At 39.5% G+C, this 24673-nt stretch overlaps 1 protein-coding gene across 2 annotated transcripts in view; it reads right to left on the bottom strand.

The window, feature by feature from the left end:
* Positions 1–24673, bottom strand: part of SLIT3 (slit guidance ligand 3) — a 499607-nt gene that overhangs the window by 138697 nt on the left and 336237 nt on the right. For both annotated transcript variants that reach the window (XM_034066703.1, XM_034066702.1), the window contains exons 11-13: positions 23945–24016; positions 17403–17474; positions 7648–7719 (exon numbers count right to left, since the gene is read on the bottom strand). In XM_034066703.1, coding sequence (XP_033922594.1) covers positions 7648–7719; positions 17403–17474; positions 23945–24016 — 216 coding nt within the window. The remainder of the gene's footprint in view (positions 1–7647; positions 7720–17402; positions 17475–23944; positions 24017–24673) is intronic.

The following is a 24673-nucleotide window of genomic DNA, read 5'->3' on the forward strand; positions in this document are numbered from 1 at the left end:
TGAACTCCAAACCCAAAAATAAATGAAAAAAATTGTTTTTTTAAGAGAAAATGGGGATGTTTATAATGGCTTTTACCCTTAGCAATATATGTACTTTCAGCTCAGTGAAGTCCAGTAATCAAACTATCAGCAAATAACTATATAACTGGGGGAATGAAACAGCAGCCTAGCAACCTTAACACATGCTGGAGACTGCAGGTTAACTGCTGGTGCTACAGGATGGACCAGAAGTCACCCAAGGTACATCAACAAGCCTAAAAGGAAAGTATGAGGGAGAAAAGCTGCACAGAGCCACTGGAAAACTTCTCTTTCCTTTTCAGGAGCTTTGTGCTTTGACAGCAATGACAGCATGAGGAGAATGAGAATGTTTGGCACCCCATGAACTGGCTGGCACATCCCACATGCCAGACTCCACTGCTGAAAATGAGAACTCACCAGAGACAGGCAGATGTAAAATGCATAGGAGACTTGTATGGGAGAGGAGAACTGGGTAACAGTTTTACATGGGTAACAGCAGGGTACAAACTGACTTTTATATCGTATCTCTAGTCAGAGGCTTCACCTATATTCAAAGGCACTACAGGGCAGCAAAGACAGCACCCTTGGCAGAGAACATTCCTTAGGATATACAATACCTGGTATAAAGAAAATAATAATAATTTGTTTTTCATGCTTTTTCAGCATTTTTTCTTGAAATTTCCAGGGAAACAAGTGTCACCTTTGATTTAACACAACTTGGGAGAACAGCTGAAACGCCAATATGGAAGTACCTGATCAGGTTCTGCCATCAAAGCAGTCAATGACAAGGAATGGCTAAGGACAGAGTTGTTTGTACCCCTGCTTATTTACTGGCAAAATACTTGTATTAGGATCCAGGACCATTTAAAAATGGCCTGGAGTGTAGGGGAGCAATGTGATTCCCAAGTCAGGGAATTTAGACACTCACTAAAATTTACTCTAAATTTACTAAATTTAATTTAATTTACTAAATTTACTCATTTACTAAATTTACTAATTTTCTAAAATTTACTCTAAAATTCACTATGTGATCGCCCACTGAAGAGTCTGTCAGTGCTTCAACAACCAGTGACCTGATAACCAGTGTGAAATCATCATCTTGTCTGCTTGAACCAGCTTCAAGTGTTTCTCCATGCTCAGGAAACTGGATGATGGTGATGAGAAATGTATTCAATGTGAATTAAAACAGGCAAGTCACAAGCTGATAAGGAGTTAAGAAGGAAGCACAGAGATTTTTAAAGGCCTCCTTTCATTTCTGATCCATAAGACTGCAACTCCAGTTGAACACCATCCATAAAACAGTCCTGCAGTACTCGTGTTACTACTTGGAGAATTATAAGCACATGCTGTTATAGCATCTGGACTTCTGTTCCTCAAAATTCAATGGTGTCTAACTTAGGCATGCAGATAAGGTCATGGCTGATTTTAGATAACTACATGATAATTCAGATGCACAACAGAGTAAACACATTTTCTCTTCCTGCACTACCGGGAAGTTAGTTTCTTGTGCAATAATAACTAGGAGAGCTTCTGTCAGGTGAGTCCAGCTTGGAGCAGCGGCGTCGGAAGAGCTAATGAATTACATGTTGATGTACAAACTAGCGGTTGCTCTGGGAAGCTGCATACAGACAGGCTACAGAAGTGACACAGGAAAGGCAGATGCTGTTGCAGTCTTCCATTAGTGCTCAACTGTAATTGTATTTCTGTGTCTGGCAGATGCTGCTCTCTCACTTTAACAGCAGTTATCGAGTTTAGTAATATTATCACTATAGCAGCCTAAATGCAAGAATCTGAAGGAGAAAAAGCATGAGGCAAACAGCTTGAAAACAGCTCTAAAGCTATTAAGTAGGACTGTGCAGAGAGCATTCTGTCCCGGACTAGAAGGACGAGGGCTGCATAGTATCTGTGCTATAGCCAGGAATATCTTGAGTAATCAAGGGGAAAGTTCACATGTCATTTTGCTAAGGATTTAGAATCACAGAACTCAGGAATGTCATAGCTTGCAAAGGGCCCTCCAGAGGTCATCTGCTTTGAACACTGCTCAAAGCATGGCCAATTTATAGATGTTCGATGCAGATATTTACTCGAACCGAGAAATAATTATTTCATCAGGTCACAGGTTAATTTGGACTGGCAGGAAGCTGGAGCAGAGTCTTGTGCTGTCAGACTGCCCAAACCAGGCTGAGCCATAAGGTCAGACCAGGTTGCTTCGAGTTTAACTCAGTCTGGTCTTTAAAATCTTCAAGGACAGAGAATGCACAACAGCCTGCTCCACTGCTGGGCTGCTTGTGAGAATGTTGCCTCTTACATCTAGACACAAGGTCTCTCTTTTAATGCTTGTTTACTCCAAGAGAAAAATGAAGAACTCCATGGAACATGAAGCTTTTATACATCACTTAAAGCTCAGAAGATTGCCATGGGAAGGAGCAGAGGCTACTGTGCTATAAAGGACTTGGAAATGGAAAACTGTAATTTCTTTATTTTGACATTTATATACTGTTTAATGTTTAATGATGCATCACTCTTTAATTATGTTTATGTATTATGTATTGTATACAGTGTAATGTATACAATACAAAATAGTTGAATTTATGTACATTCCTCATGGTAATTTTGTATGTCTTTCTCTCTAAATATACTTTGTATGAGCCTGTGCTTCACCGGATTTCCTTTGAGTTTGCAACAAGCTCCAAAAGTATACAATTAATAACTGATAGATTCTATTTTAAGCTCTTAAGTACTGGGATTCAACTCACAATTACAACTCAACACAAGCACTTCAAACTTGACAAATTTGCCATGGAGACGTTTTCCAAGCAACATCTCCAGTAGAGCTACGGGAGCACCAAGAATCTTGCTGTTCACCCAGGGAGAAACAGCCTAACATGCAGGTTAGAAAGAACTGCTCAAAGCAAGATCTCACTGCTTTGATTTTGGGAAGATTGGTAATAGCAGTTCCTGACAGTACATCCATGACTTGCTACTTCATAGTCTATTTTAAACAAAGGTCAGGTAGAGTTGTAAATAGGAAATCTAGCTCCAATTTTAACCCAGGTTAGATGCTTGGATCTGGAGGTCTAATTTTTCACCACTGTTAAAGTTACTTTGCCTGTCAACATGTCTGACTTCAGGCACTGATATGATTATCAGTCTTTTCCAACCACACTGTTGAGTTTTCCCTAATGATCAGACATTAGGAAAAGGAGGAGAAGGCTGTAAGCCTTGGCTTTGTTTTATGAGAGAGGAATACAGCAAACCTCTCATTTTAATATATATGTAACCCAAGAGTGTATCTACTAGCAACATCAAAACAGAGTCCACTATGGGGATTCTCTTGCCCAGCAAGCCATGGGGATCTCAACCGTAAGACTCTGAATCAACACACCTGGGCATTTGTATGATTAGTAACTACGCAAAGTAAATTTCCTCAAGGAAAAGTATTTATTGAAAACTGGTACTTGCCACATATTAGAAAAATGAGGTTTCATCCCTCTATATTATTTTGCTATCCAATCTCTTTAAACAGTACAGATGTTATGATACTTCCTTGTTCCAGGAAATAGAGCACTGTGAAGCATACAGCGTATAACCATAATAAAAAGATTCCCAGAATGTTTGTTTTAATATGGTTGCAGAGAGGAAGGTGTATTACTTAGATATGAAAAACACTGGTTAACCAACTTTGTGCCCATCATCCGCAGCTCGCTGTCCTGAGCCACTTAAGTCCTGTTTCACAGCAGGCTGGGTCTGCATATTTGCTCCTCTGGGAGCAAGCAGAGCACCCGTCAGCTTTATCTGTCACAGGGCTGCTGAGAAAGGAGTTACACAGTGTGATGTGGTGTCCCCTGTGCAGTGACTGGCAGAGGTCTGGCAAACTCAAGGGCTCCTGAAAGAGCTTGTCCACATGCCAGGAGAAATGAAAGACAGGAGAGAATGACTTTTAAATATAGTCCAGTTTTTAGGTAGATCAAGGTCAGTCATAGGCCTCCTGGGCAGGAGTTCAAACCGGCCACATCTAATGGTTACTTGAAAACTTCCACCTTACACTGGAGCCCTTTTCATTCTTTTGATATTTAAATGCACGTTATACACAGGATGATAATTAATCAAACACTATTTCACACCTTGGATGGATTGTTGCCCCAGTGAAATGAGTTTCACTTTACTGTAAAAAAGAAACAAACCCCAAAATCAGACTCTAGTTATCCCTTTCTCAAAACAGTGTAGTTCCCTAAACCCTAAACAGACCTGAAATCCTCAGAAGGCACTTGATCCAACCTGCTGACCAGAAGAATGTATGAATCTAGTGTAGAGCAGTTACAGTAGCATCCTAGTACCCTCTCTCCTGACAACTTCAAACAGGATAAGGAGAATGACATAAGATCACAGAATCACAAAATGGTTTGGGTTGGAAAGGACCTTAAGATCACCCAGTTCCAACTCCCCTGCCATGACCAGGGATGCCTCACACTAAACCTTAAACACTGCCAGGGATGGAGCATTCACAACATCCTTGTGCAACCCATTCCAGTGCCTCACCACCCTCACAATAAAGAGCTTCCTTATATCTGTCTATGCTGCTGATCCCCAGAACAGACATATAGTTGGACTTCTATATCAATACTTGCTGCTGTGATGGTTACAATTGCATACATAGAAGACATAAGATTTGGGAAATCAGCAAATCAATAGAAACCCAATTGTAACTATTTATTTGAGGGCTATTAACTACTTAAGATAGCTAATCACAATGAACATTTCAGAAGCAACATTTTAAATCAAACCCATGGGGATTAAAAAACCCCAACAAACCAACATAAACACCCCCACCTTCCACCAAAAAACTTCATTATCTAACTATGCCTGGCTAGTTTCTTGCCAAATGTGATACAGTATTAGCTTACCCACCTCTGTCTTAAATGTCAGAAATACAGAATTCTAATGCTAGCCAGGTAGTCTAAAGCTTGTTCTGATTTCTTCATTTCCCAGACACCAAAGCCAAATGGGGCAGCTGAAGATGCTGCCATGCCTGAGCTGAGCATTACTTTGTCCAGCTGCACTATTTCTACCATCAGTGGTACTGTCTGCAGATGTAAGGCACTTACACAAACCAATTCTGTCAGAATAAAAGTGGAATGATCTGGACCTATACAGTGACAGGATGTTTAAACAGAAGGAAAATGACATTTCTGAGAAACTCTGATGAGTCTTATCCAAGACAGTAAATAACAATATTACCTGTTCTGCAATTTCTTAGTAATTACTTTTTCCTTCTAAATACAATCTGAATGATTTTATAGAGGACCCACAATAATCCCTTTGCTGATTGTGTCCTGCTTTACCATAACACCAGTGTACTTTCAGAAATGCTTCAGCTTAGGAAATTAGACTGGCTACCAGGGTACCTTAATCAGAGCATTCTTATCAGTGTGTCTCCAGACTAATAAGAAGAAATCCAATCTAGAGCCCACTGAACACTAAATTAGATCTAATCATAGGGCACTCTTCCAACTGTTCAACAGCAGGTCTAAAACCAACGAATGCCATTTATTTTTTCTGGTATCCATTAAAATGCTACAAGCAATCCATAATAGCTGCTTCAATGCCACAGCTGGAAACGTGTGCAGAGATTTGTTTGCATTTAAAGCATGATCATTCATTGCTCTCCTTACCAAAAGCTACTTTAAACACTTCCAAGAAGATCCGGAAAGGTTCTAGAGCCACAATACTTTTGGAATCCCATAATACACAACCTACTCACATCTTCATATTCTCAGTTTGAGAATGTTTAAAAGATTGAAGTACAACACCTTTTAATGGCTCTCTGGCATACAGATTTTGCTCATTCAGATTGGAAAATGAGTGCATCTTAGCTTAAACATGTAATGCACTGAAAGCCAGCACTATGTGCATGCAAATACTATGGTATAAAGAAGTTGGAACTGGCTTAATGCTTTATGCAAAAGTTCTAGACCCACATTTTTATAGGACACCATGAGCCACATGTTGCGTATGCTTTTTTTCCTACTGGGAAAGGTCCTATCTGTTCAGTGTCCTGGGTTAGACAGACCAACTGTGTATCGCTTTGACCTTGCAACCATTAAATATTTGGGGTCAAAGACTATAATAAAGCTCAGATTTCTCTAATATAGTTTCTTTCTCAGAAGTCAAAGTGACAAGTTAAATTTTAGCTCTCCTTTCGGCTCCATCATCTTCACAGTACTGAGTACAACCTGAGTCTGACAATGACTAACATGCCACTTATATCAGTATGTACCAAGTTGCAGCTTTGTAGGACTTTCAAGCTTATTGTTCTCTCATAGGGCAAAGTACTTCCCCACTAAATACACAGTGTTCATTTACTGCACAGGCTGGCCACAAAGACACTGAAGTACAATGAATGGGTGAGGGGTGGGACAGGGAGAGGAAAGAAGCTGCTGGAAAAAGGTATGTGCAAAAGGTGAAGACAAGTGAACTAGCTGTGTGCAGGAGGAGATAAACAGCTTCCAAGCTCAAGGGTTGTCATAATCAAACCAGACTCTTGCTTGTCTGTCTCTAGAACAGAGTATATTTGCAATTAAGCTCTTACGGATAAATTACACTTCTGAGCAGTCCTTAACATATAGAGCAACTGTTCCAGACTTCAGTTCTTCGGTGTTGCTTATGGATTTCTGATATAAACCTATGCGTTTTTTAGATAGCATGTAAGTGCAGCAAAGACTGCAAGCATAGAGTGATACATTCAATGGGAACCATGAACTTTTGGATATTCATTTCTGGTTATGTCAACACGGTAAGAAAGGCTTAAAATGGCATGTCTAGAAGTTACTTTATAAACTTTATTGTTCGAGGGTAGAGGGTAGTGTGCAATCTGAACCAGAATTGATGAATTTATCATATATCACTTTTACTTTCTGAGTGCATCATCCATGATGGTAATCAGAATGTTAGCAATACACATATTAACCACACATCACTTCTGCTCCCTATATTGACTGGCTGAAACAATAGCTGATTTCTCTCTTTTTGAAGGAGTTACTGGTTCCCAACGTGAGTATGGAGACAAGAGTAAGTGAAATTTGCCATTTCACATTTGGGCTAGGAAATTTGTTATGCTACTTTAATAAGTACTTAAGAGTGTATGTATACATCTTCCCCTGCTCATGACTGTGTGTTAAATCACACATGGTATAAAATACACAAACAATATATTGTGAAATTATTTCTCCTGCAACTAAGCCCCATTGCCATGTTGCTTACATATGCTTGTGACACAGTAGCCCTCAAGGATCTATTCAAGCGCAAATGCTAAAGGTGTAAAAACAATCAGGCAACATCCCCATCCGCACATCATCTGGTGACCCAATTTCCTTTCTTGGACTTCACCAAGCCTTCATTTCCTCCCCACACTTAAATCCTCTGTGTCTATTATCCATTATACAAACTGTGCTATAAAACTGTTGGCACCTTCCTTTTTTTCTTGAGCCTCCCTCTTGCCTGACAGAGAAACCACAGCCTAGCACATCCCAGTGAGGTTTCAGTGGAAAAGGTGATTATAATAATGTCAGAAGCTGAAGAAACAGTAAATCAAGCTAGGCTGTAAAATAAAGAGGAAGGGATCATACTCACAGCAGCTGCAGAGACACAAGATCATCAAAAAGGCCCTGGGGAATCTCTGTGATCTTGTTTCCATAGAGCACTCTGAAAGATTCAGGAAGACAAAATAAACAACAGACCAGTTTAGTGTCCTCCCACCTCTCTGCATTATCATCTTTATTGATCTTGTGCACCATGCCCAGGATCTATGGGCATTTCATTTCACTATTTATCTCGTTTGCTTTTCTAAGAGCACATGGTACTCAATGAGTTGTTATGATTCAGGCTTCATCTGGTGTTGGAAAGCATTTTTAATGTAGAAACTGGACATTGTCCAACCCCCCTATCTGAAATAGTTTTCATTCTGTTGAGGGATTTTTTTCCACTCTTTTTAGAAATATTTTAACCATTGAAAGACACTCTCTGATGTAAAAACCTAGAATTCTGCTCAGTGATACTGAATTCAAAAGCCAGGGGAGTGTAAGCTGGTTGTAGATAAAATTACGTGTAAGTGAATCTCTTAAGATACAAAAATTGGCATTAAATGTGACACAGGCACCACTGGATAAAATATTATGGCTTCACCAGCTGCTGTTACCATTTCAACTAGCTAATGAAAAGAAATTCAACCTGAACTGGAAATAGGCATATATTTCAGAAACTCAAAAATGATTTAGGTGGAGTTTGGTTATAAAAATCAGTAAAGGCCATAAATACACATAACCTGATACCCATTATTCACTTTTAATATTACAAATATTTCCCTTTTAATGGAAAAATGCACATTTCTTCAGAAATTGAACTAAAGGGAAAACCAGACAAACCCACCATTATGCTAAGATGTGTTACCTAGAGATGAGAGCAGAATCATATGTGACAGGCACACCTGAATTTCAGTCACAGCTGGAGTATTTACTTATGTCATTTCTGCAGTTGGCAAAATTCATCAGACCCAGGAAGTGAGTAGGAGCTTATGTGTGTCCTGGTAAATGGGAAGATTCCACTCCCTCTGGAAATCTTACTCCTTACCTAAACATCTTAATAGATTCCGAATAGGTAAAGCCAGTACTGATGTAATTTCAATGCTTTCTATAGGACACAGTAAATGGTTATAAAGCACCTCATGCCAAAACTTTGTTGCTTATGTGCCACTAAACTTGTTAATTCCCTAACGTTTTAATGTGGAATAACATGTTAGCAATTAATCAACTAGCCATGTGAGGCTTGGCTGCTGCCTGAAACTCTGGCTTACACTGTCTTTCAACATTTACAACATTAGGGTGGCCTGAACATAGTGAAAACCAAACACTCAGTGTGATGGACCATTTACAATACCCTCTGGCCTTCCCAGAGTATCACCACTTCAGTTTACTCTTCATCAGTCACTGGAACTATATCACCTCTGTGGGAATATTCCCAGAACAACTCTTTTCTCAGCCTAAATAAAATGAATCTAAATAAAATAATACCACTTAGATAGGAAAATTTAAACTTGAAACTTCATTTTTCATTACTTTTGTAGTTTAAGAGGAACTGAACTCCTAACTCAAGAAAATAATGATCATCCAGCATTCTATTTTCTCTCAACACAAGTAACATAATTTCTCTCCACCTATTGCAGAGTCAGGAGGTTGGCTTTTAAATGTGCTGTTCCACTTAGTGGCTTTTTGTGAGTAACATATGCTAATACCACTAGATTTTTCTCTTTCATAATTTCAGCTTCAGAAAACACACACAATTTCCTACTTTAACAACATTTCATGCAATGTACATGGATTTTTATACTCTATCCACACTAGACAGGAATGATGGCTGAGCTTTGAAAGGTCTAGCAGGTCCATTTAGGTAGCAAAATATGACACTGAATTTCACTGGGCTCTAAACCAACATCCAAATGCTGACTGTCAGCTTTCTTTCTGAACAAAGTAACTGATGTGAACCCCTGTATCAGGAAGCAAAACCTCTGCAAATAAAATATTTAAGAGGTCAAAATGTTAATGCCCACAGAATCCAGTATATTTCCACTTCAGTTTCCCCACTTTCTGAACATTTCTTTAGCAAGTGCATCGTCTGTACACAAAGTTTAGATTCTAAGCTCTGTGATGCTGGTTGAACATCTTCCTTAGTTTTGTGGAGTAACAGGGTCATCAATGCTCATCAATAGTGCATAATAATATAGCATCTGAAAAGGAGTTCAGAAGCTAAGCTCTACAAAATACCCATGGAAAATAGAAATAATCATCCCTATTTCAGACTAAGAGTTATTCTGGCTTAAACCTGAAAGAAACGCCAACACTCACACCCAATGCAGTTGTTAATCATGGTACTACCAAATGCAAATATCAAAATAATACTCCTTACTGGAGTAATCTTTCACTTTTACTGTAAGAGTCAGAAGGTCATAGTGCAGTGTTCCATTGAACTGAAAACCCTGGATGTCTTTATACCTCCTCTTTATTGTTTTGGGCAGAAGAAACCAGAATAAAATAGCTTACAAAATAAAACAAAGCTTCAATTTTCAGAAGCCAGGAAAAGAAAAGCAGCATTTCCCAACCTAATTGGGCTTATGTGCATGTGGCACATTAACACTGGAACAAATTAACAGCTAAACAAAAGTCAGTATGAGAGCTCAGGCACTTGTCTCTAATTCATATTCATGTTCAGCACTACACGGAGCCAAATTAGCTAATGCCATTGTCTGCCTGCCATGGCAGAGCTGGAGTCAAACGGTCCTACAGAAAGGAGCAAAGAGGAGGGGAGGGGAGATACATAATGCATTGCATTTCATTTCTTCAGCTCCTTATTTCCATTTCCTCTCATAACAAGCACAGAAACTTTTGCTTTCCCCAGAGTTCTTATTTTGTCTAAGACAGGCAAGCACACTCCTATCAACAAATAAGAATCTTGGTCACGTTCTTGATCCAAGATGATTGTCCTAAATGTACCAAGTGCTGTACTGCTAAGGAATGAGCCAGCCTGCAGAAAGGACAGGTCAGGTTAGGGACACCCCATTACTGCAGCTACATTCCTGTATGCCCTGCCATTGGATCCATCTCACCGCCATGCACCAGTGTTTCCAGAAGAGCAGCCTTAGGGAAAAGAGAAACCAAACAAACCCCCAAACAGAAAAATAACTTCAAAAAGCCATAACAGGAACCTCAGCCAAGTCAATTAAATAACTTCATTTAAATTTCCAATGCTATTACCAACAGGGATACATTTTAGGAGATCTGCCTATGGCATTACAAGTTGTAAAACTCTGTGTTCACTTCTACCCTTCAGATCTGTTGCAGGACATGCAGGTGTTCTGGATCTTGTGCAAGCTTGGCACAGCAGCACAACCCTCCTCCTATCCCCTAGCACCTGACAGCTTAGACCCCAAATGTTAAAATACACTAACAAAGTTAATATCTAATAAAACCAGCTCAGTAATTGCTGCCAACAGACAGCACATCAGTGAATCAGAATGACATTTATTAGAACACAAAAATATGATGACACTTTTTATTGTGTGCTCTTGACTGTTCATTTGCTTCTTAACTTTGCTGGGAGACCCAAAGTTTGCCACAGGTCTGACCAGCACCATTCACTATTGGTTGGAGAAGGTATTGCCCTAAACATGATGCACATTTTTGGAAGCAAGAGGAAAGGGAGCTGTAGCTTAGGTCTCTATTCACAGAGCTAAACTTAGAAGTAGTAACTAAAGACTAAGCCAGAACTGACTGAGAGACTAATAGGTATCCTTTTCCTTATTGTTCCTTTCTTTCCTCACCACATAAGAGCCTCTTTTACAAAGATGGAAACCAGTCCGAATGGAGAACACAGTCATAAGGATGTGCAAACACATCAGACTTGCCAGTGCACATATTTTATCCTTGTCTTTTCCATGAGTCGGGTATATCCCATACCAGAATGACCAGTTTGAAGAGTCAGTCACTGTACCTTCCAAACAATGGGACAACACAGCTAAAGCACAGCCCCCCTGCTGCACTGCAAGCACTGGAGAAGATCTCTGGAAGAAGCACCCTATTTATTTGAAGAGTTATTATGGATCTTTAATGAGAAATCATACAAATACATAAAAGTCATAATGAAGCACTATGTTTCTGAAGCCTGGTTCTGGCACAGTATTTTCATATTCCCCAAAAATGTATCTATTCCAAACCACAATATTAGATTTCCAATTAAACAATTAATTGTCACTATTAAACTTCAAGTTTTGCAGATTAATCCAACTGATGTTCTAAGTAGTTTAAAGTGAAAATGGTCACTGCATAGATTCATCTAAAAGCCTGGGACATACCAGACAAAGAAAGGACTAGAAGCACACATAGCAATGAGTATGTTACCTTGAGTGAGAAGGTAATTAAGCATGTAACAAACCTTATCTTGAAACATAAAAGTCTCCCTGATTCTTCAGTGTAGACATTCTGACCTCTTGAACAATGTGAGAATTTGCAAAGACTTTCCCAACACATGGCCCTTCACATGCACTGAAGTTAACACACCACCTTCCGAGGCTGTGAAGCAGTAATTGCTGTGGTGTCTCTATTCCAGTCCCTTGGTCTACCTTGCAAATGTAGCTGCAATTCAGCTGCTTCGTTAAGTCAAATCCCAGAATACAGACATCTTCCCTGGAAGGTGCCACAGAGTTTTTTGGGGTATGAAAGCCTACCACAGAATTCCTTACCCTGGACCATATGGTTTCCAGCTAAGTGTTGCTTTATTTTGGCTTGGCTGAAACATTCTTACTGAAGTGTCAAATTCTGACTTTACGCAACGTCTTTTTCAGTCCTCAGAATGCTTTTAACTTTCCTTCAGACTATGAAAACAATTCTTGCTAGGAAGAATTACATTTCCCAAACTACGCACCATGGCACAGGCTCAATAAGAATTCAGGTTTTTAAGAGGAGGAATTGACAGGGATAAAAACAGCAATAGATTTCTCATCTCTGAAAGAAACGTAGACATATCATTTTTTGTCCCTGCACTATTTCATATCTCTTCAGAACAAGTTAGGCTAAATAAATCTCCGTAAAACTATCCCAAGCAATTTGTTACCTTAAAATAAGTTTGGCAGTTATTGCAATAGACAGTGTTTTACTGCAGATTTCAAATCACCATGAATGACACGACATACATCATCACCCAGGAGATGGTGTCTAAATGGGACTGCTATGTCAAAATCTAAGCTGTCTCTTGTCATTGTGCCCAGGCTGATCTAAGCTTTTAAATTGTTCACTAGCTTAATTCAGTATATGAACAAAACCAGAGGAATTCTCCCTCTGCAGTGGTCTTAACTTTAATTCATTTAGTTTAACACACTGAAGGCTTAGACTATTTTGTCATATCTCATAAAATGCCCCCAGACAGTCTGGATATGGCCTTCCAAACCTCCATTTGTGGGAAGTCTACTGACCCCAAGAATAACATTTATCTTCAATACTATTAACAATAACCAAATGCTGATACAATTCTCTTGCTGATATTAGACAGATTTTGAGCTGATTAAATGCAAAATTAATTTACTTCAGAAAGTGCATGCAGCAATCTTGAAACATGAAACTCTTCATAACTTGGCCCCTATGTTCTGTGCTGAGTTATTAACCACTCAAATTCCAGCAAAGCTCTATTCTAACCATGTACAACATGTACCACAGCACATCATGCCCACTGTATAAACTGGGAGCAGTTACCCGTAAGGGCTCAGTCGGGCTGGGTATCTGTTGGTGGGTGGTGAGTGGTTGTATTCTCTTCCCTTGTTATTTCCCTTATCATTATTATTACTGGTGGTAGCAGCAGTGTTACACCTTAGTTACTGGACTGCTCTTATCTCAACTCGTGGGAGTTACATTCTTTCCATTCTCGTCCCCATTCCTCCAGGAGCAGAGGGAGGAAAGGTGAGGAGTGAGTGAACAGTTATATGGTTTTATGAATTACTGACTGGACTTAAACCACAACAACCAGCAGCAGAGCATTTCTCAAAGTTAGAATGAAGATAACACATTCTTTTGCAACCAGCCAATTCTGCCACACTTCTCAAAGCAAGGGAATTATTTGCTCTCATGTTTATGCTGAAAGAAGCATTGGACGGCAAGATTAATCTCTCCAACACAAAAGCCATGGCTACGCTACCATGGCTCGCTCACATCTGTGCTGCCCATTGTCATTTTTAGATTCAAATAATTCTGTTTTTCAGTTTGAATATTTCATATGGTCCCCAGCACTGCACTATCACTACCTCTCACAGCCTTTAATATATATACCCTTGTATCATCTCTTTGAGACAGAGAAATCCTTATCTTTTTCATGTGGGGAGGCTTTGCTTTAGCCAGGCAGTTTATTTGTCACACAGAGTCACTAGAACTATGCAACATAACTTCTTCCTCACAGATCCCACAGTGGCATCTTTAACACTAAAGACCCTTTCCCAACAACACCTTCCACTCTCCACCAAGCTCTCTAAAACTCAAAACCAGCCTGGATCTTATGGCACCTTCAGTGTGGTCCATAAACAGGTTTGAAGTGTCCTTCATGCCAAAAATAAGCTAAGGATCTAAGCCCTAGTACCTAAATACTGAAGAGAACTTTGGACCCTGTAGCAGAACTAAATCCACAGCCCCAGAGCTGACTGTGGCTCACAGTGCCACTTCAAGTGATGGAGAAGACAACTTCTTTTCCCCTGAGTGTGAGGAATGGAGATGTCTTAGGTCCTTACAAGAACAAGGTTGCCTTTCTCTTGCTAAATGCAGAGAAAATTTAAGGCAGAAATAGCTTATTTAAAGTGTTAAGATCCTGTGACCTGTTTTGACTCCCATAGGTGGATTTCTTGTTACGGAAAATATATAGATTTCAAATAAAAACTTATGACCTGCTAGCATATGGATCACTTTGCACTTTTAAAAGATTTAAGTTTTATACATTTTGGGGGGAACTGCTTCTGTAATAAACATTCCTGTGCTTTTAAAACTATAACACACCATTTTTTCTTCCATCTTTCCATAGGTACAATAGGCAGAGCACTCTGAGAAACAGTTCTGCCTGGAAACACTACTAAGTTAGCTTCAGAAGAAAGTGGAGTAGCAATCCACTATATATAGGGCTACATTAGCCAGCCAGGCTAACAATGTTGGCTGTCTTCCAGAGAAGCACTTTCACTCTCCTAGACCCATAGGGAGCACTGCAATTGCATGTGAGCAGGGAGTAAAGGGAGGAGCAGAAAATGGGAATAATGCGGGAGGGAAAGGCACAGATTTAAGCACTACAGCAGTACTTAATTTTTAATGAAAACCAAGTTGCTTACTTCCATTTGTACATTAGCATTTTCCCCTCCTTTCTTTGTATTTTAACTCAGCTGGCTGAGAAGTCCAGCTGCTCTGGCAGAGATGAAACCTCAATGGTGTCTCATTAAAATGTATGCCACCAGTCACATTCGACTTACATACATGAAAAATAACAATTTCTCTCCACTGAGCTGAAGCATTGTATGCAGAGCAGCCTTCCTTCAGGGCATGCAGCTGTCTAAAGGTACTGGGGCCTCAGGCACCAAAAAGACTGAGCCGCTTAAAAGAGAAAACACAGGTAAGCAAATGCTCTTACTTGATTTCTGCCCCCTTGTTCTTTACCCTTGGGCAGTTTCATTGTGAGGGCTAGCACTTCAAAGGAGCCATCTTCTCTGGGACTTGTCTTTCTAAGGTTGACAGATAATCTTGCTCCATGACGATATCTAGGGCTCAGAAACTGGACCACCTACACAAGTGACCAGCAGGGAAGAACCTGCCAGAGGGCTGGGTGACAGGTCATGAACCTAATTCTTGTCTATCAGTCACAGGGAAAATACTTGTAAGACCTACCTGCAATGAACAGCAAGAGTAAAACCTGTCAAAAGGAAGGAAAAGCCAACAGCAAGAACAGTGGACAACTGAACCTAGAGGAGGAGACTGACAGTTTCAAGGCTGGGGTTAATACTGTCCTAGAAACCAGACTGCCAGATACAGGAGAAACAGACTGTGTTACACCAGCTTTGTGTGCCTGCAGAGGGAAGAAACAGGCAAACACTGAACAAAGGAAAGACTGCTCAGAGGCAATACCCTTCCTGTGCTGTGTCTCATCTCTCTCCCCTGTCTTTTCCCCCTTGGAACCTCCTACCATTAACTTCAGCACTATATTACCACTTGGATACAAACGTATTCAAACATCATTTACTTAAGATACAATTTTGGATGACTGGGCAGTGAATACACAGTCATTTCACTTGCTTCTGTATGCAAGTCAAAACACTATAAATTCCCACCCAGTTTATGTTCTCATTTCCTCTCTGTTCACTCTGATGTGTTCTGTCCCTCTCCTGAGGCCACCTGGGAGTATCTGAATTAGTTACAGCTAAAGCTGAATAACTTCTGCATTGGCAAGTCAAGCAGTAGAAACGTCTTGCCTGTCCAGCTTGCTCCTAGCCAGAAGGTTTGCCAATACCAGAAAGCTGTAGCATTGCAACATCAGCAGTAGCTTCATACTAAGCCAGAACTGTAGTGCTCAGTAAATGTCATTCTCTTACTGAATCGTTTCCAGACAGCATTGGGGGATTTGACCATTTTCACAGCATGTTGAATAACACCACCCTGACTACTCAACAAAGGCTAGCAACACTTAATATATATTTCTGGCATTCTCCCAGCTGGATTCAGGGCACAAAAAAAGGCCCATCCTTCTGCAATCTGGCTCAGAGTGTACTGCAACATGTAAGTGTAGTACTGAATGAACTTCTAATATTAGCACTAGTCAACAAGTTATACAGGGGGGTTGAATTTTCCAGTATTCAGAGAATAAAATTATGGCAGATTTTAGAAATAAACTACATCCTTAAAAATAAAACTGTGTTACATGAATATTAATGAGCCAAAGTTTTTTAAACTGTCTTTACTATTAATGCAGGCAAATATTATTCCAGTTGAGCTTACCCTCTTCGCTTAACCTGGGGCTCTTTCTAATACTCTGTTCTACTTCATTCTCCATATGCAGCTTCTGACCTTGCATTGCTCCTTTTACCCATTAAAAGCTCCACTGTTTTAACAGTGCTGTGGGTAGCTAGGTTGAAATATAGCTGTATTTAAATTCAACTTGGTGCTAAAACAGCTTCTGTGTTCTATAAAGAGAAAGGAATGGTTGTCAAGAGATCCTGCCTTCCTTTTATCTTTTGTATGGAGTCATATTTTAGTCTTCTTCCAGCTTAATAAAGTAGTAATTACAGCTAAGAAACAGAAACATTTTCTTAAGGGCTTATGTTCTTCCATTACTAGTTTGAAAAAAGACACAAACCCAAAACCCAATAAAACCAAATAAACAAAAACCTCACAAAAAAAGTGCACTTTCGGGTCTTTAATACAGGAGACAAATTCAGCAAGGAAGAATTGTCCCTAACTCCTCCCTGATGACCACTGCCAAACAGTGTCTGAGCTCTGATGAGGGTTTTGTGTGCCATGATGAATTCGGGGCCATGGATTAGTCTGCAGGTGCACATTGTACAGCGTTATCAACCGATGCACTGATTTGAAGAAGTGAAAGAATCAGTAACCTTGGGGTGTTCATCCACAAAAGAGCTTACTAGAGATGTGTAAACAGCTCTTCCTAACCTTTGTGACCCGTGTTTCATTTGTAAAAGATCAGATGCTTCACACAAGCTGGCAACTGTACACAGAAACGTAAGGTCTCACAGACAGCGCATTATCATCTTTATTTCTCTCACATGCAAGCTCTCCCCAAATGCCCATTCACTTCTATTTTCTACTTACAATGAAATGAGAGACTTCAAGCCTTTGAATGCATCAGGTGCAATGTCAGAGATTTGATTCTTGCTGATGTCTCTGCAAAGAGAAGGGAGAATGAAACAAAACACATTATAAACAGGATTTTGATGAAAACATTTCAGCTGTAGTTTATTGGAAGAATACTGATACAAACCCAGAATTAAACTATCATATTATGATGGAGGAATTATGAACTATGTAAGAACACAGACAGGTGAATTGCAGGAGCTATCAGAAAACCAGTCAGTACAACAGTCTCAATAAATAAGCAGCTCCCCTGTTAGTCAGGTCTTTCATTATATAGACATCGAGACAAAGAGCTTTATGAAGAGCTTTGAAGAACAATGGTAAGTTGATAAAACCATTTTAAGAGCTATTAATAATGGAGATCTCATTATGGCTCTGCGGGGTGGCCCTCAAGTGTGAGGAGCAGCCTGTGACACAGCATAAAGGTTGTCTGATGTTTAAAGGTAGGAATGGAAGGCTAACTTTATAACAGTACAGAAGATCATATTTTGATTGTAAGTGAAATGATAAATAAAGTGAGGAAAGGTGCTAAAATAGCTGAAATGTACTGGCAAGACATGCATTAAGGAAGATGATGGGATTAATGGCATCAGCATAGTGTAAGCACCAGGGTAATGGTTTTTGTGGCAGCAAGACCGTCTACAAGAAGAAGCTTTGCCATAAATGAGATGTAAAGATGAAAATATTCAGCATAAATACCAGAAATGTGGTATTATCAAACAAAATTCCCATCAAAACTCTAGAAAATTCCACTAAGAGCTAGTCCCAATCTATATAAAACAGTATCAACAATTCTTAGGATGAGAAAATACTTCTGAGGTAAGACTTCCTTTTCCCACACCATCTCTGTTTAACAGCAATTGGAAAGAGGATGGAAGGGCCCCAGATCCAAAGCAGGTGCTAGTGACACTGAGGGCTTTGGCACTGCAGCAGTTTCGTTCTTAATGGGCTAGAGGAAACAAGCAGCACAAAAGTCTACCATGACCTAGATCTGGTGAAGCAGGGGGAAGAGGGTTGACACAGCACTGCCAGAGCTCACTAGAATCCTTCAGATTGCCATTTTCAAGGGAAAGTGTGTTCCTGGTTTGGAAAATACCCTTCAATTTTAATTATAACCAACCACCTATACAAAGACAAATAAAGATTATTCCATAATTTCTTTATACATGGAGCCAAATTTACTACACTTGGGACCAGATGCTCAGAACTGAATGTCTCTACAACTACCTGGAAAGAGGATGGAGCCAGGAAGTAACTGGTCTTCTCCCTCAGTTAACAACTGATGGGAAAGAGGAAACAGCTGGGGGAGGTTTAGATGGAGCTGAGGAACAATTCCTGCCCCAGAGGGTGCTCAGCATTGGAACAGGCTGCCCAGGGCAGGGCTGCAGTCACCGTCCCTACAAGGCTCACGCACCATGGAGACGAGGCGCTCAATGCCATGGGTTAGTGGTGGCCTTGGCAGTGCTAGGGAACAGTTGGACTTGATGATCTTGAAGGTCTTTTCCAACCTTGTTGATTCTATGGTTCCTATTTCGACTGTCACTGCAATCCAATCTTTCTGTCAATCAGTTCAACCAGGTGCTTAGCTACAGACATAACTTCCAGCCACCTTGTTACATTCACTGACAGTCGGTATCAGATTGTACCAGTGCTATCAAACCTTTACCCTGAGAGCTGAAGCTGGAGTCATACAGTATTTCATGTACATGTTCACTGTTATTTCCACTGGGGCTCATGTTCAGGATCCCAGTCAGACTCTAAATAAACATCACTTGAGCAAGGACTTAGAAATCACAAGTAGGAAGGTTTTCCATTCTATATGTATTTTGAGCTACAAATACTGTTGGTTAAAACTTTTATGAAGTCCTCTGTTTTCAAATCTAGCCACATAAGGTGGGATTTTCTTCAGCCCTTTTATTAGGCTTGCTTCTTTCATAAAGCCTGTGAAACAACTATATGCAGTCTACTGATGTTTTCTATTACAACATAATGCCTACAAGGACAGCATTCAATGAAGCTTTCTGGTTCTTCAGCTCAATTCACAGCAGCCAAATTTGTGACAGTTAAAGTAGGAATATTATTTTTTATACAGGGTTTTGTGAAACTTGGTTAGTGCCTGGTAGCATTTGCTGCTTTTTATCTGGTAAGTCTTAGGTAAGCAGAAGTCTGATCTGAATCTGCACTATCTACTGAGGAACATATTAAAACACAATCACATGAAATCATGAGATGCTGAACAATGACAAGCATCTGAAAAAGGGCATCTCAGTTTTGAAACAAGTATTTCAGCACTGTTTTTGATTTGCTGCATTTCAACATTCCCATCCTTTGTCTCTCCCCATGTCCGGATGCTAATGAGTGTATAACTAATGGTGCCTGAATGTGCATAAATGCCATGCTGGGTGATGACACTCACTCACTTCATGCAGATGTACTACAATCAGCATTAGAAGATAATTAGACACATTATTTCCTTTCCATTAGAGCCCAAGCTCCACTGCTGTTGGATAAGGAGGCTCCATATCCTTCTGACTTGACTGAAGCAAAGGGAGTCAATTAAGTTGTTGTACTTTTATTTCCTTCTTTGTGTCTGCTTTGGTAAGATCAACCTATTCTGTGCTTGATTTACATCAGGAGAAAGAGATACAGGTTTTTCTAACCTGCACAACTAAGGCAATTTAGATCACATACGGCTCATCTTCATGCTTTAGGGTATCTCTGAATCATTCAGCAGAAATGTGGCTCTTGAGCTGGAAACGTAATAAACTTATCAGGATTCCACCCAGGCAGGGAAAACATTAGTCACCTCATTCTAGTCTCCCTGCACCTCTGGTGCACAATAGAGATCTTCCAAAAGGCAGTTGAACTCGCCTTGGAGGGTGTCTGTGCTCAGTTCCCACTTAGGGACATGAACTGGTTTTGACTTTGCACCAGGGGAGAAGGGGTGAGTCTGAGTCACTGTATAACATATGACTGTATGGCTTAAATGTCTTTACTGTAAAAGGTAAACAGAACATATCTGTTCTGCTTGTGAAACAAAACAGATTCATTTTTAGATGCAGCCAAATGGAAGACTATTGGATAAATACTCATTTTGTTGATTAACGTATTAGAAACAGATTACTTGATTATCTCTAACATGTAAAATGGGCTGTTCTCATTTGATAAGAGTACTCAGCAAAAATCTGTGTCAATTGTGGTTTAGGTTTTAGGAGCTGCTTAACAAAAGTAGCAATGCCACAGAGCTACTGAGAAGATTGTGAAATCTCAATGCATTTGCTGCTAATATATGGTTAAATTAATCTGACAAAATGAAATGCCACTACAAGCATCAGGGCTGAAGAGATACAACCACTTCTTTCAAATTGGCTCTATGTACTTGGCTCTTAGTCTCGTGTTACAAACACGCTAGTTAAAAGCCTCAAAAAACCAAAGACAAAACGGGAGGTGATGACATAAACTTTGGAACTCTTAGGTTAGAAGTTACAGATCTATATGGTACAAGCACAGCTGCTATGTAAATGTCGTGGTTTAAGCTCAGCCTGTCACCCAGAAACCACGCAGCTGTTTGCTCACTCCCCCCAGTTCCTCTCCCCAATCCCAGAGGGATGGGGAGGAGAAGTGAAAGAATTCGAAATCAAAAGAAAATCACAGGGAGATAAGACCAGTCCAGTAACTAAGGTATAACACAAACCACTGCTGCTACCACCAGTAATAATAATGATAAGGGAAATAACAAAGGAAGAGAATACAACTGTTCACCAGCCACCAACCGATACCCAGCCTGACCCGAGCAGTGACCTAACCCTTCCAGGTAACTGCCCCCAGTTTATACAGTGGGCATGATGTGCTATGGTATGGAATACCTCTTTGGTTAGTTTGGGTCAGGTGTTCTGTCTCTGCTTCCTCTCAGTTTCCCCTTCTCCCTGGCAGAGCATGAGACTCAGAAAGTCCTCGGTCAGAGTAAACATGACTGAGCACCAAACTAAAAACATTGGTGTTATCAGCGCTGTTCCCAGGCCAAAAACACAGCACTGCATCAGCTACTGAGAAGATGAAATAACGGCTGCTGCTGCTGAACCCAGGACAGTGAATTAATTCAAAATGGCATGTCTGGGCTTGGATACTCCACGCCATAATGACTGGGATGTATCTCCCTCAAGCCCCTCAACCTTCTGAAGCCCTTGAACAACTGAGCACAGAACTAGGACCTGCTACATTCACCCCAAAATCAGGGGAACCATCATCCCAGATGATATAATTCAACTCCATATTTAAATCCTATAGGTGTCAAATGTTCCTGCTGAGACAGATTCATTGAACTTCATGTAATTAATTGTGTGAGATGATGTGGGCAATCATGATGAAATCCAATACACAAAAGATTTCAGCTCCTTTGCTAAAAACCAATCCCCTGTAAGTGAGCAGTCCATTATCCCTAGCATTCTTACATATTTATTCACTGGAAGGAGAAAAATACAATACAATTCCCAGTACTATCCGCTAAATTCTATTAAAATATTATTACACGTAATAGTTAATAACAACAACAAAAATAATGGTCCTCACTTGTACCCTGGGTAGGGCATCAGTGAATTCAATCAATACTCATGATATTGCACTGCTCATTAAAATCAAAGTGACAGAAATGAAAAAAGGCTGACGACTTCAGTGATTCCAAACATGTCCAAGGACAAGGAAGGATAATTCTCTTGCTTGAAGAGGTGTTTTTTTGCCTGAAGTATATTTCTGTGTTAAAACCACAAGGAATCTTGCACACTGTAAAGAGGATGTCAAAAGTCTCTTCAAATAATGAAATAAATGACCTTAATTAAACTTTATAGAACAAAAGCGATGTCCATTTAGAGCTTCACTGTCCAGCAGGAATGAAACTTTAACAAGGAGACAGGTCTATAGTCAAATGGCAAAGCATCATATCTGTTATGGGACATTCTGCAGCCCAGGTATCTACACCAGGTTCTTTCCCAAAATGCTGTCATATTAACTAAGCTTTGATACAGATCATCTGGCACAATAACTTATTACTTAATTTCAAGTTCAGACCTCAATGAGTAGCCAATTGTACTCCAGAAAGCTGTTAACACAACTTGCTAATGGAATTCTGCTGTGAAATCTTAACATTAATCATTCCACACAGCAAGTGCTGCATTGGGCTGAGCAGCCAGTCAAGTTAAAGAACATCCTTTTTTGTCAATCCCCATAAAACCAGAGTTCACCAATCATGAAAAATGAAAAGATGGTAAAACATTGCCAAAATCTAAAATTAGTCATCCCTCAGGAAGAACTAAGTAGTGACTTCAATAATGAAAAAGTTACAAGTTAGGTCACTGAAAAGGGATCCATCATTTTTCACTGAAATTACTGTCTTGCTATCTAATACAGTACTTCTTTAAAAATACATACAGCTATATTGAAAGTGAGACAGAAGAATAGAGACTCTGTAAGATTGATGATTTTGCCTGTTAAATATTAAGATCTATATTTACAGCTCTCCAGCTCTAGGAACTTGGTAAGTTTGGAGTGGCAAACACAGTAATTTTACCCTTAAATCCAAAAGTACAGTGCAAGATCATTTCAGTTTCCAAAAGCATTAGCTAAATGATAATCATAGTATCACAGAATCAGAATAGATAGGGTCTTCTGTGAGCTAAGCTTAAATCCAGTAAGTATTGTTCACATCAGAAAACAAGAACTGCAATGGCACCTTTTTAGCAGTCTTAGCACTGAGCTAACAAAGCCTGAATGACTTCTGGAAACTACTGGTCCAGTGGTACCCATCATTAACTTGATACTCTGGTGAAGTGGGAGTAACTTGTTTTACCACTGTCTGCATCACTGTACTACTGTCACAACATCTCTCAGATATCACATAATGAAAAGAAAGGCCCATGGGGGAATGCTCAGGTTATCTGCATGAGAGCACTGCTACAAATCAGGATTGTTTTATTTCAATCCAAAGAGAAAACACAAGAGCTAATGACAAAAGAATTGTCTGTGTCTCTACTGCTGATTCAGAAACAGAGAAAACAGGCTCCAGCAAGTGTCTGTTGTCTTCTACCCATTTCAACATCAAGATATCAAATGCACTACAAATAACCATAACTACTCTGAAAGAACAGGAGCTCCTGCTGTAACTGGGGTCAGCTAAATGGAAGTGGTACAGATACCAGAATAAATGAGGAAATAAATAGAACTTAAAGTCTTTTCTGAGGAAGCAGATTTGAAGTTTGAACAGACTAACAGCTAATTAGCTCACATCATTTATAATGGGAAATGAAATTAAGCATTATTAAGGCTTTCATGCACTGTTAGGCATCCTGAACCAAATTCCATTGTTGCTTACACTTGGAAGAGATTATTTGTGCAATCCCCAGTGATTTCAACATAGAAATTGCCAATATGTTTCTAAAATAAAGATACTGAACTCGAAGCAAGAAGATTCATGATTGCTCTTGCATGTTGGTCTTATTAAAACTTACATTCTCTTTAGCTTCTTGTACTGGGTAAAAGCTCCAGGGGGAATGATTTTGATGAGGTTTTGTTCCAAACGTCTGAAAACAAACAGAGTAATATACATGTTAACTACACAATTACAGGACAGGAATGACATTAAACATTATAGCAAGTTTTATATAAATATAAACCAATTTTATAGAGTTTTAATAAGAAACAGCCTTTTCTTTTGAAAGTCACTAAATGGAGAAAATACTGAGAAAATAACTTTGAAAATAAAATAATCTCATTGACTATACTAAATCAGTCCAGAAAACAGACACAGGCTATAGACTTTGCACCTTTAAACTCATGGAATGAATAAATAATAGTAGGTATATTTTATTACTACTTAATCAAAGTTAAGGTAGCAAATGCAGATGTTTTCCTTGACTAGCTATTGTAAATAGAACTCAGTTATCTCAATTAAAAGCTATGCTATATTGTGACAGCTTAGTAAGTAGATTAATAATACCATCAGAGCAACTCGGGAGCAACAATCTATGGGAACACGCTGAAAAATAAAGCAGAAATCCCTGGTATAAGAATCCAGATTTTTAAGGAGGGGGGAAAAGTCTATGTTAAAGCAGAGCAAAAAGGACTGTATCTTCCTATTTTAACTACCAAATACTGAGGGTGTTCTAAAATATGGTCCAGACTACATTAAAATGCTGCTGTTTTCATTTCTGAGCTTTGTTTTGAAAGTCTTCTTTATG

Source organism: Melopsittacus undulatus, chromosome 10 (genome assembly GCF_012275295.1).
Source record: "Melopsittacus undulatus isolate bMelUnd1 chromosome 10, bMelUnd1.mat.Z, whole genome shotgun sequence".
In the NCBI taxonomy this organism is placed as follows: domain Eukaryota; kingdom Metazoa; phylum Chordata; class Aves; order Psittaciformes; family Psittaculidae; genus Melopsittacus; species Melopsittacus undulatus.